The 13,782-nt window shown below is 40.5% G+C and overlaps 1 protein-coding gene and 1 long non-coding RNA gene across 2 annotated transcripts in view; one reads left to right on the top strand and one right to left on the bottom strand.

The window, feature by feature from the left end:
* Positions 1 to 13,782, top strand: part of tmem163a (transmembrane protein 163a) — a 59,361-nt gene that overhangs the window by 35,085 nt on the left and 10,494 nt on the right. Inside the window, exons 3-5 of the mRNA XM_085765257.1 lie at positions 9,013 to 9,056; positions 11,105 to 11,196; positions 13,625 to 13,721. Of these exons, the coding sequence (XP_085621383.1) occupies positions 9,013 to 9,056; positions 11,105 to 11,196; positions 13,625 to 13,721 (233 nt within the window). The remainder of the gene's footprint in view (positions 1 to 9,012; positions 9,057 to 11,104; positions 11,197 to 13,624; positions 13,722 to 13,782) is intronic.
* LOC146964805 (uncharacterized) lies at positions 1,042 to 3,861 on the bottom strand. The gene is made up of 3 exons (XR_015034636.1): positions 3,668 to 3,861; positions 1,225 to 1,298; positions 1,042 to 1,140 (listed from the first exon to the last, which is right to left on the bottom strand). It is a non-coding gene; the product is annotated as an uncharacterized LOC146964805 (long non-coding RNA).

The following is a 13,782-nucleotide window of genomic DNA, read 5'->3' as shown; positions in this document are numbered from 1 at the left end:
TGAGGAAGCAGCATCCTGAGGGCGTTTGTTTTAACTCAGTGCCCCAGTGGAGAGCAAGCAGCAATTTAGGACACACACACACACACACACACACACACATGCAGATTTGCACTGAGTTTGTACATGCAAATACTCAGTACACACCCAATCTTCCAAAAATTGTGTTTTATTGTATCATTTTATCATCATTATTGTTTGTTTGTTATTTTGATTGTGAATGTGAATTCAGGCCAATTGACTCACACATTTGCGGTTGTCGATTCACTCTGGTGTGTTGTTGTACGAGTTTTACGTCAGTTTTTTCATTGCTAATTTGATTCACGTGAAGGTCAACACTGTGCTGGGTCACTTTGCTCTTTCTCAGATAGAAACGTGAAGTTTGGCTGCAGCTCACGTTTCTCATGCGCAACGTCTTCAACATACGAAGTAAACAGCAACCTCCGGGAGCGAGGCTGGGATGTTGTTCCCTCTTGGCACCCTGCTGCACATTTACAGCCCAGACAGGTGTATTTGCATAAAGTCTTGTTCAGTCCGGTTTTAATGATGCATAATTCCTCCCGGATGTCTGCCCTCCTCCTTCCATGTCCCCTCCTCTCCCTCAAGCTCTCCCCCCCTCTCTCTCTGTCTCTATCTCTGGCCTTTTACTTACCTGCCTTTGTTTACTATCCCCCTCGCCTCATTACATTCTGCAAACAGCTGATGTACCACCACTACACAGCACAGAAATAAAATGAGCTGCTTTTTGACTGTACTTCAAACTCCTCGTCCTCATCTTGGGAGCGTTAAGTGTTTTTCCTCAGCATCAATAAATGTGTCTGTAGGGAGATTTTATTATTTCCAGAGCACTAACGCAGATGAGTCACCTCGATCAGATCAGGGGCTCAGAGAGTCACTGATTGGCAGCGTACAAGTGGCTCAGTACGTACTTCTCTTTCTCTCTGTCTGTCTCTCTCTCTCACCTTTGTGTTTGTGCTGCTATCTCACCCACACTGCCTCTCTGTCTCGCTCTGTTTGCCTGTCCATCTGCTGCCCTGTCTGCCTCTTTCCTCGGCTCCCTCCTCCTCGTTCCCTGACTCCCAGATTATTCCTTTGCTCCTTGTGGTGTAATTGAGTTTCACAGCCCTGAATTGAGCCCCTGCCCTTGAGGAACACGGAGGAGGACGTAATTACATTTCTGTTTGGCTGCAAATGATTCTGCTAATTCGATATGGACTATTTTCATACAGTCAGCAGCAGCAGAGGTGGGTTGATGGATGATGGAACAGGAGGCAGTCTGTGTTGAAACTATCTGTCTGCACCTGTCAGCACACAAAGACTCAAGTAGTGTGGATTTTGACAGGTTTCCTCGGTGAGATTAAACACATTTATATCTCAGTAACAGCTCTCGTATCCATTTCATAGTAGTTGTAATTATTAATAATTGCAGAATACTGGGCAAATGAAAACAAATTGTTTTAAGTATTCAGCTGCTCTGGAGTCAGAAACACTATATTTGTAATTCTTTATTCAGTTTGTTATGAAAAAAAGGCAGGTTAATGCTGTCTGTTAGTTTGTTAGTCAGTTAGTAAGTTTGTTGGTTGGTTAGTTAGTTAATTAGTTAGTTTAATGAGATTTTTTGTGGAAAACAGGTGTAATATTGGGTGAGCATCGCTAAAACGTTACAGATGTAAACTTGTAAAATTGCTTGTTGACATGATTGGCCATTTTGTGCTGTTATCTCTGTCTCCAGCTGTGACTAGAGTTTAAGACTTTTTTCTAATTATTTTTACAGTAATAAAGAAATTGGGTGGATTTAAAGCAGAACTATGCAGCTCGGCCGGAAATAGCTCGCTCCTTAGTTGGTTTCTCTTTTTTTCCCTCTCCGGAGCTCCCCCACAGTTCTGGGAGGCACATGTCACTGTCGTAAAAAAAAAAAAAAAAACTCGCCGCTGCCACCTCCTCCACCCCCCCTACACGTGCTTGTGTTTACTGCTGTTTGCTAAGCCCTGCTAACACCGAGCTAACGCTAACACGGCGCTAATGCTAACACGGAGCTAATGCTAACACCGAGCTAACGCTATGCTAACACGGAGCTAATGCTAACACGGCGCTAACGCTAATACAGCCACACACAGGCACAAAGACACAGACATACACACACAGGAATAAAGGTTCCAAAACGCGAAGGTGTGTGTGTGTGTGTGTCATGATGTATTACATTATCTTATAAAAGACCCATGGTGTGTGTATCTGTGTTAGCATTAGCTCCCTGTTAGCCACAAGCTGAACTTCATCAGTAAACATTTCATGTTTCCATGGTTTCCTCCGACTTTCCGAACTCAAACCAATCACGATTCGTGACATGCATGACGTCATATGCGTTCTTATCTCGTACTGCCGTAAAGCAGTTTCTCGCGATACTTCTATCCATTGACGAGATTTGTAACACCGAGACGGACGACTGATCTTGCAAGTGCGGTTTTCAGCCAGTGGGGGGGGTGAGCGCATTGGCCTAGACCCCATTCACTTCATAACAGGTCACTCAACCATCACAGTGACTCTGAGCCACAATAATTACAGCCCAAATCCTGCATAGTTCTGCTTTAAAGACTATGTAAGTGCTTTGGTTAAAGCAGATATCAGTGGCACGGCCGTTTCGGCTAATGCTGTGTTCAAGGCAGGCTTTTGAAACCGTAAGTTACAGCTTCAAGTCACAACTACGACTTGGTAGCGTTCCAGGTAACCCGTAGCTCGTGTTTTTACCGTCCTGTTGTCTGTGAAAGTTCCCTATAACGGCCACTCGTAACTTCCGACCCGTGAACTCGTACCAGATCGAACTGGTATGACTTCACAGGAAGGAAAAACACAAAGTACGAGTTTCCTTGAACGCACCATGAGTTAGCAGCCCCCGCCCTTGTCAGGCATCAATTGGTCCTCGTGCTACGTCACCACATTCACGCGCATCCCTTGGCTGCACACACAGCCCTTCATGCCGTTCTCTCCCCTCATTGGATAACACTTGTATCCCACAAGGAAAATTTTCTCCTCGGGTTACAGCAGAGCAGAGTGACGGAGAGACTCGTGTTTAGGCTGAAATGCTTCATGTAAGTGATTGCTGACGGAAAATAGGACTATTTAGGACTTATATTAACAAAAACATTCCACTGATATCTGCTTTAAGCTTATATGGATGCTTAGAGTTGTTTCTGAAGTCGATGTATTCTGTGTTGAACCAGAACATGATTTCTTTTTTTTTAAGTCGATGCTCCCTAGAACGTTTAACTATTTGTCTGCGTATCATCTTCATGATGGATTCGCTGTCAGCTTATCCATGAACTGCCAAATACGCAAGCTTTTAGAAATTCTCTACATCAAAAGAAAGCATAATTCATAGTCAGTATTTTATGTGCAGTGGGTCAAAGGGTGGTGTGTAATGTCTGTCTCATAACAAACGACTGAGGGTCTTATGAGAGAACAACTGGGTTAATTTTAGTTCATTTGTGGGAACAAACAGTGTTTGTGTTTATCATCTCTCATATGACTACTTCCAGATGAACCCTGTGTGTAGTAGGTTTGGATGACATAAATTTTATATCAGATATGTGCAGCTTACATTGAAAGAGCTCGTCTCAAACACAAGTACACATTTCAATTTCCACTGACATGAGTAATGCGGATGTATGTATACCCACAAAGTCTGCTCTTCAATCGATGTCCAAGCAGATATTACTTCATCTGTCCATCTATCTTCTGCCATCATCAGCGCCAAAAGAACATGGGGGAGAGAGAATGAGAGAGAGAAAGAGAGAGCATGTTAAGTGTTGGCTCTGGTACCAGTTCTTGCGTAACTCACTGATAATTAGGGTTTTTTACTGCTGCCAAGTCAGAGCCATTGCTACGGTGAGTTATGTGACTGAGAATAGAATAGGAAAAACACATGATTGACAGTTGTAAACAGGACACACTCACATACATACTCAGTTTCATCATTTTAGACTGAAGTCTTCCTCTCCTCCTCTTCTTTGATCATCACATCCTTGTCCCCGTTGGCTCTCAAAGTCCTTTCCATTTTCCTCCTTTTCCCACTCCATCTCCTCCCCTCACCCCCTTTTGTTTTTCTAGTCTTGTTAGCAGTGCTCCATGCATAGGCTACTTGCCTCCCTGATTAACTAACAACCCAAAGGACATTACACATGGTAGTGTCAGCTTTTGCCATGGGAGGCACCGATTTGTTGGGAGAAGAAAAGCTACTGTTTTCAACTTGGTAGCAAGAGAGGAATTCTGGCTCTTTCCAAGGTAATTAATGAAAGTAGAAATACAGCCAAGGTGATGAAGCTGAGGAGTCTTAACCACATCCCAAATGAGTTTGCAGACAGATGACAGAGACACACAGAGAGGACAGCTGTTCTCTCTGGAGCTGAGTAGCCCTACGTCTGAAACACAGCGAGAAAAGACTGTGTGTGTGTGTGTGTGTGCACATGCTCATGTACACAAAGTGCTTCTCCAGTGAAAGTCTTGGTTAACATTCCAGCTACATTGCTGCTTTTCTTTTGAAAACAGAGGGTCAGATCAGATAAACGATTCATTATAAAGTGAGAACACTGAGACTCACATGGACAGAGTTTGTCCAGACAAGTCATTCAGCTAATTTATTCATTTGTTTCTCAATTAGTTCTACATGCTCCAATACTTTGAATTGTGAAAAATGAGAATATCGTAAAATTAAAATTACAAAGTGTTCATGTCATTATTTCGTTTTATTCTCAACACACAGCAATATGAGTGTATGAGCTGCCACAAATTGCCATATCTAATCACTCCAACTAATTTCCTGGTATTGTGGAGTCTGTGTGATAATGTGATGAACTGTACATCAGCCACGGTATAAGGAGATGCGGTTAAAGTTGTAAAGTGATGACATGGTTTTCCATGATCACAGACGCAGTGTAGTCACAAGTCACAACACACAAACACGAAATGTGTCTACACATTAAGAGCCAAATTAAATTAGCCTATAATCAGTGTTAGTTACGGTAGGTGATATTTTGTATATTTTAGATGTGTCAGAACAATACAGTGCATGAAAAATTAGGCTAAACCTGTGACTGTTTATGGGTCAGTGCTTGTCGGCCAGTAGGTTTTTTAGCCCTGAACTCTTTCATCAGAGGGTCTCCTGGAATGCAGACAGTCACACATAGAGGCTTTAACATCCAAGAGCCAATTATCACAGGTCACAGCCTCCCACATCACTGGATGTACACCACACAGCGTAAAATCGCCGTGAAGATAACAAGAGTGCCTGTGGTTTCAAAGAAAGAAAGAAAAATGGAGAAAAACATTTCCTTTTCCTGTTACTCTGCAGATTACGCTGTCATTTTCAAGACGGCGCTGGCTCGACTCTTCTAAGAACTGGGAAATCCCGGTCAGGGGGTTCCTGGAGTAAAGCACTAAGCATTAAAATCTACCCACTAGGGTGAGATTATGGCCGTCCAGGGCAGATCCCTACAGGCTGCCAAATGGTATTACATCTACATACGCACAATAGGTGTTCGCAGAATCACGCACACAAACATTTTAACACCATCTGTTGTTTAGTGAAGGGGTCAATGCACATCATCTGTCCAGCTGCCACTAATCCTGCCCCCCTGCAGGTGCTGAATGAGATCTGATCAAATCAGGTGATCCTGTCCTGTCTGGTTTGTTTGCTTCTGGGGAACAACTGAATGGATCCACTGCAGCTCAGATGTGCACCCAGATCACGTTGCATGCATTCACCACAGTTAAAAAGCAAAGTAAAAACTGTCTTTGAGTCAAAATTACACAAGCCTTCTGGGGAACTATGTAAATCCGGCCGTTTTTCGGCTGTTTTGCTAACCCTCCTCCTGGCCATGTGCAATTGTTTTTGATGAATCCGGCGAGAAAGCAATCCATGGAGTGGTGGATAACATAATTTATCATATAGATAGATAGATAGATAGATAGATAGATAGATAGATAGATAGATAGATAGATAGATAGATAGATAGATAGATAGATAGATAGATAGATAGATAGATAGATAGATAGATAGATAGATAGATAGATAGATAGATAGATAGATAGATAGATAGATCTACATTTCTCAACATTGACCTGTCACACCTAATGACCCACAACCAAATGAGGGCTGGGGATGAATGTTTGTGTGCACACACTGAGATGAAAGGTTTCTAGATTCATTCATTTTCTATACCGCTTATCCTGCACTAGGGTCACGGATGAGCTGGAGCCTATCTCAGCTGACTTTGGGCGAGAGGCGGGGTACACCCTGGACAGGTTGCCAGTCTATCACAGGGCTAACATACAGTATATACTGTAGACAGACAACCATTCACACTCTCATTCACACCTACTGTATGGGCAATTTAGAGTCGCCAATTAACCTAACCTGCATGTCTTTGGTCTGTGGGAGGAAGCCGGAGTACCCGGAGAGAACGCATGCACGGGGAGAACGTGAAAACTCCACACAGAAGGGCCCCAGCCGGCGGGTTCAAACCCAGAACTAGGTTTCTATAAATCAAACACATTATAGGAAGTCAGCAGATTAACCAAATGTGATTAGCTCATATCAGAGCAACAACAAATCAGATTATTAGACGGATTACATGAAATTGATTCAATAGAGATTAATAAAGATTGGCATTAAATTTCACATGAACCCAGATTATCTTCTTAAACATGACCAGATGAATTACATTGTGGAGGACTGATTTCAAAGCCCTTTGGAAAATCCATTTAAAGCAATATTTCTTATTAACAGTTAATATGAATACATAAGCAGAAAGTTCATGTTCTTTAAAAGTATTCATATTTAGATTTTCTCCACTTCATGTCTGGCAGTGTGTCATGTCTCGTCATATAAAAAAACATCTCGGAAGTGAATCTCACCTCAAAACCAGTGGTTTGGTAAAAATTGATCTCTGTGTGAATAAATCATGACATTTGGTTTTCTCGTGGAGGTTTTGTGGCAGGAACCAACAAGGATCATAACAAGGATTTTGAGAGTTTGTACTTGAGAGAGGACAATCGAGACACAGGATGTGTGAGTAAGAAAAAGAGGGAGACTGTGACGTCTCCAGGACGGAGCGAGACACAGAGACAGCCATATGTGTATTCGTGAGTGCATGTGGGCAGTCATGTGTTGCGCAGCCCGTCTGACCAGCACCAGCTGTCAGGGCTCTGTCTGGGGCTCCCCTCTCCTCTCCGCGCCCTTTAACTCCTCCTTTTACCTCCTCTCCACGTTTCCTTTCTTCTGCATCACATGTCACTTTTGATTTAACTGTAGTTTAGGCAGTGTAGCGCTGTGTCACATTAGTGATTCCGTTAGCACCGGAACAAGTGAAACGTTATTTGTAACTTTTAAGATTCAAGTGTTCATCAGTGCTCGGCAAAATGCAGCGTCACACCGTTCCTGACAACGCCACGCAGAGAAGTGAAGCTTCAATCAATAAAAGAGAAAGCAGCCAACATGGCCACAAGGCCAGAAAGAAAGAAAGAAAGAAAGGAAGAAAGAAAGGGGAGAATAGATTGGGATGATGGCAAAGACAAAGCTTGGGTGAGATGAAGAGGATGAAAGCTCTGTTGACTTCAAACTCCCAGCTTGGCCTCAAATCTCCTGTTACCATGGTGATTTAACAGCCGATATGGTGTCCCCTGAGACTCTGTCCTGAAAACACAGGGGGAGAGAGAAAAATGGTGAGAGAAAGAAGAAGCACAAGGACAGACTGAAGGGTGAAACAGAACTGGTAGACTAAAACTCCTCTGTCACAAACGTTCACTCACCTTTCTATCACTAGTGACCAATGGAGCCTTCACTAGGTTTTTACTTTGAGGATATGTCATATTTATGTTATTAAACATCAGAGGTTAATATCAAGGTACAAACAGAGGTCAGATGCTGTGTCTGTGCTGTGACCCAGACTGACACATGTAGTCTGTGTCAATGTCTGCAACACAATCATGCACAGGACTCGCAGAGAACAATGGATCAAATGAATGTGTAATGTGGTCGAAGGTGTTGTTCATAACCCACAATCAATTATCACCCAAGTCCAATGTTATACCTTATATTTAGCCCATTGTTTTGGTTTAACTGCTGCACCAACAGCCTTGTTTATAGACACAGAGAAACCGTTCCCCACAAAAGAGTCTGATAAACTCACTTGCCCTGAACCAAAGACAGCAGGGGAACACGGTGAAGCACTGAGTAGCTGAGCGCAGACATTTATTATCGTCATTAGCTGGTGGAAACCATGCTGGATCTAAACAGTGACTGACATATAGCAGGTGGCAAGAACTTCCACATTTATTTTTTATCTTCTTATTTGGATGAGTCAATTAAGTATCTCTCACACATGAGTCATGTCAATTTAAGATGCTCATTGGCATCTAAAAATTCTGTTTCAAAATATATATGAATATGTGAGTGAATGAATGAAGAGGAAGAGGAAGGCTTTCCTCGCCTGTACACTGGCTAAGTCTGTGTTGTTGGTGGTGCTCCTGATGCAAATCAGTCACCAGGCAGATGTTGCAGATGCTATTTTCACATTCAACAGTTTTACACATCAAAATCTATTGATCTGTTACTGTATATCTGTGCTTTGATTAACTCATTAGAAGCTGTTTACTCTTGATTTCCTCTGTTTATATTTTGTGTTATTTTGTCCATCAGAGTGACTTTTCATCTCGTCGTCTCATTCAGTAACAATAAAGAACTCATAGTGAAACACCTCATTATCCTGGAATGAGACATCGTGTAATTACTCTTCATTCTTTATGGACTGCATATTTATGCAGATGCCAGATGTTTGTTATACACGATGAGTCATATGCGAAGGTCCGCATATGAAAACATAACATCAAGGTGACGTGAAACCTGGCATTAAAATGTATCTTGCTGTCAACTCATTTTTTCAAAGGAAAACACTAACATTACTGCTCTCTCTCTCTCTCTCTCTCTCTCCCCCCTCTCTCTCTCTGTCTCTCTCTCCACAGCTGTATCATTCATGAGACACAGCGCGTCAGCCTTTGGATTTGCTGTGAGTTCCACTTTCCGCCTTCCTTCCATTTCCATTGATTAATTAGTCATAACTTGGATCTCAGTGATTTATTAATGAATCCTGATACCAAAGTGTCATTGGTCTCTTTGTCTCCAAGGTAACGGGGCAGAGAGGAGCACAGGTTGAATGTCAAAATGCTGTCTGTGTTTGCTAAACAGATCTGCAGGATTTTACCAAAATAATGCCAATGAGAGAAAATGACTAGTTAGTTTAAAAAGAAAAGAAGCCTTAATAAGAGTGAAGTGAGAGTGAAATCATCTAGGCCACTGAGGGGAAATGTGATTAGCATAATTTGATAGAAATATTATAAACCATTATCTTCAGCGCTAGCTATCTCCTTATTAAAGATTGGATTTAATTAGCAAGTGCTTGGCTGTCTATGGCAGTTTTAATAAAGCAGAGAGAAGACAAGGCAAAGGGCTGAGATCACAGCAACTGATCTTTGGTAGCTTTAGCTGCTACGATGTTGGAAGTTGACTTTTTTTTTTACAGGTACATAATGTGTCTTGAAAATGAAATGATTATAATCACATCATATTTTATGACACAGCTTCAGGGGAGACAATACTTTCTATCATCTTCTTTTTGAAAGGTTAATTGAAAAAATGAACATATTTTATGTTCGTTATAATGTTTATCACCTTGATTTTCCTACGGCAATTAACGCTGTCTCTTCTGTCTCACACATTGTAACTGATGCTTTAAAATCACTGAAACATTTTAAATGATACCTTAATAACTGATAACTTTTAAACTTACACTTTTCTGTTTTTTTTTGTTTTGTTTGTCACTTTATTTGACACCTATCTCTATAACGCATTATAACCATACTTATAATGAGTTATAATGCAGTTATAGCACTGTATAACTATAGTTATAAACACTCATAAATGATTGTAATGCTTTATAACAATAATCATAACACACTTTTTTATCATGACTTATAAGGTCAGGTATTATAATACGTTTTAATTGTTAGTAACTCGCTGACAATGCTCACATCGATAATGCATTATAAATATAGTTATAATGTGTTATAATTGGCTTATAAACATGTATAACTATCATTATAAACACTCATAAATTATCATAAGGCTTTATAACAATAAACATAACACATTAGAGCATTATAACTACTTAACCTTATAAGCCATTATAAAATGCTCTATGATGTGTTGTGTGTGTTATGCTTATTGTTATAAAGCCCTATGATAATCTATTAGTGTTTATAATGATAGTTATACACGTTTATAAGCCAATTATAACACATTATAACTATATTTATAATGCATTATTGATGTGAGCATTCTTAGCCAGTTACTAACAATTATAACGTAATATAATACTTGACCTTAAGTCATGATAAAATGCTTTATAGTGTGTTATGATTATTGTTAGAAAGCATTATGATCATTTATGAGTGTTTATAACTATAGTTATACAGTGCTATAACTGCATTATAACTCATTATAAGTATAGTTATAATGCATTATAGAGATAGGCGTCAAATAAAGTGGTACCAAGAGTTTTACAATTAGGATTTCCAGTGCAGGTGAAATATATGAAGAAGCAGTGTTATATCCAACAGCCCCTGGTCTGGTCCACGTTTGGACCTTTGTACTGTATGTAACAGACTCCACCCTCAGACACCTCATGTAACCAAACTGTGAAGGAGAACTAATGTTGCAGCTGCAGAAACACCAAGACAAACAGAAATGAATCAGTTCAGCTGATTCACGACAAAATAATGTGTACCATGCAGAACTTTATTTATTGACTGGGTTTTGTGTAACTAAAAGTGACTATAAAGAAACCAGCACAGACTGGTAATGCTGTAGGAGGGTATATAAAACCATAAATGTCTCTTTGAATGTAGATGTTGAATGTGAGTGAGCAGTCCATGATACATGTGATAAGTTATGATGCAGTAGTAAAATCAAGTGTGAGCTAACTTCAGATCTGCTACTGTATTATTTCAATTCTCTCTTCCTTTCTCTCCTTGGTTACCTGCCTTGTCTCTGCTGTAGTTTGATGCCACGCTGGACGTCCTATCATCAGTCATTGTCCTCTGGCGCTACAGCAATGCAGCAGCAGTGCACTCTGCACACAGGGAATATATGTGAGTACAGAGCACAGTGCTAATTTGATTAATGATACATCTGCACCAAGGAAGGATTTCACTATACTTTCTGTCTTTTCTGTTGCTGATTAAAGTTTGTTCATGTACGATTGTATCTCCAGTATTTCTGACGATGTTATGTCACAACAAACATGGATGAAAATGTTAATGATGTGAACGTGTCTGCTGAGGTTGAAGATAAAGAGGTGAACAGTAGAAGGAAGGATGGAGAGAGAGAGAGGTTTCTCAGGTAGTAGATGGTGAAGTAGATAGAAGAGGGAGAGACAGGTGGATAACAAAGGGAAAAACAGACATGAAATCTCCAGGTGTTGGTGACAGTGAACCCTCTGCAGTTTGAATGATCTCATGTCTTTGAATGTCAGTGGGAGAATACCATGGCTCTGAAAGTGGTGTTTTGATGATAGTGTAAATAGTGCAGGCAAACACATCATTCACTGTATGAATCTCAAAAGCATGAATCACTCAGGAAATTCAACTAATGGGTTTATGACTTGAGGATCTTTCAGTTATGGTAGACCTATAGAAACCCCTCAGAGACAAATACTGTTAAAAAAAAAAAAATCCAAATTGAACAGAGTGATGTACTGTCTGTCAGTGTACATCACTGCTAAACACGAGCCTGTTAATCCATCAGCTCACAAGGCCGCTGTAGCTCAGCTGAGTTCAGTCAGTTTGCACAGAGCCTTGTTCATCTCACTACAGCACCTCTGCTTGGCTCTGAGGTGCTGCGGATGATAAAAGACCGAGCTGCCACTCCAGCATCCATTAACACATACCGACTCACACATACACACTGTACTCTATACGTGCACTAGAATTAGCGCATACAATTGGGATTTTTCACACTTTGTTCACTTTGTTTGAAAATGCTAAATCACACTAGACACAAATAGGTAACCAACTACAAAACCATACATCACACACACACAAATGGTGTACAGTACATTAATCACATGAATGCACACTAGGATTGAAATGAGACATCTCCCGCACATGACATTTGTTGAAGACAGAAAGAAACAAGAACATTAAAGTTTGACTATTCACGTTTGCAGAGGGGTTGAGACTTCAATGTTCCAGGAGACAGATAGTTCAAATTGGATTGTAGGCACAGAAGAGAAAGAGGTGGAGATATTTGCACCCATTTTTAACAAGTTTGGGGCAAATGTATGAAGAGATATAATAATGTTGTTGGATGGAGATTGAAGTGAGGTTTATTTCCACCAGTTAGTTTTTAGCTATCCGGTCTGCAGGGATTGTCATTGTTTCCCCAGTTGGTACAGTGCTTACACTGCAAAAACTCAAAATCTTTCCAAGAATATTTGTCTTATTTCTTGTCAAAATGTCTCATTTCTAGTCAAGACTAATTTCTTTCCACTTAAAATAAGACTCATTACCTAAAAAATAACTTGTTTTTAGATCATTTTCACTTGAAATGAGTTTTTTTGTGCTCGTAATAAGGAAGAAAAACAATGCTCCACTTTCAGATTTTTCTACTTATTTCAAGTGAAAATATGCTTGAAAGAAGTAAAAAGTGTCTAAAAACAAGGTACTTTTTATGTGATGAGTCTTATTCTAAGTATAATGAGATTTGTTTTGACTAGAATTAAGACAAATATTCTTGGTAAGATATTTTTGTTTTTGCAGTGTAACATTTTCATTTATCCTTCTGGAATGCCATTTTTTTTTAAAAGTGACTCCAAAAGTCCCTTTAAAAGTTGCTTTCTTTCCTGTAAAGTAAGGTAGTTCACTGCCCAAATCAGTAAAGGAAGAATACCACATGGCGGCACCTGTCAAATACCTGTGTCTCGGCTCTGAGGGGGAGATGGATGGGAATATGGATGGTTGTAATTTGTGTCCTGCAGATGTGTTGGAGGCACAGAGACTGTCACTGGATCCCTAGAGCTTATTGCATTGCTGCCAGGGTGTGCATGAATCTTGTTGTCCCACCCCCTAAAAACCTCATTACCCCCTTTATGTGTTGATAAACAAATAGCACAAAGGACCATCCTCATGTGCTCTGACAGGGTAGAATGCATTGCCTCAAATAGACTGGGAACAGAGGCCTGTGAAATGTGAAATGATTAGTTCAAGGAAATTGGTTTATAAGCGAGCTGACCACTTCATATCACTTGATAATGTTATATGTGTAGAGACCCCTCAGCTATAAATCAAGCCGGTGGGTAAGACATAATAATGCAACTCTCTGTGAGCATATATTTTTAGTCTTCACTGCACCAACAAAAAAAGAAAAATGAAAAGTGATCATGACTCAAATGCAAAAGAGAAGCAAACAAGAACTGGGAGGAAGTGTTACTGTTGGTGTATTAACACCCGTAGGCTGCTGCTTTAGCTCAACCTCATGTAACAACCTCACACCTCACAGCTGCCTGTCTGTCTCTTACAGAGCCTGTGTGGTCCTTGGGATTGTGTTTGTTCTCTCCTCCATGTGTATCCTTGGAAAGGCCATCCACGATCTGGCTATCAAGCTGCCTCCAGAAGTGGTAAGAACACACACACATGCGCACACACTCACACACACACATTACTGGATGAATTGTGCTC

The sequence above is a fragment of the Trachurus japonicus genome, chromosome 21 (assembly GCF_045865225.1).
Source record: "Trachurus japonicus isolate A0001 chromosome 21, Traja_1.0".
In the NCBI taxonomy this organism is placed as follows: domain Eukaryota; kingdom Metazoa; phylum Chordata; class Actinopteri; order Carangiformes; family Carangidae; genus Trachurus; species Trachurus japonicus.
This window is presented reverse-complemented; position numbering and strand designations above follow the sequence as displayed.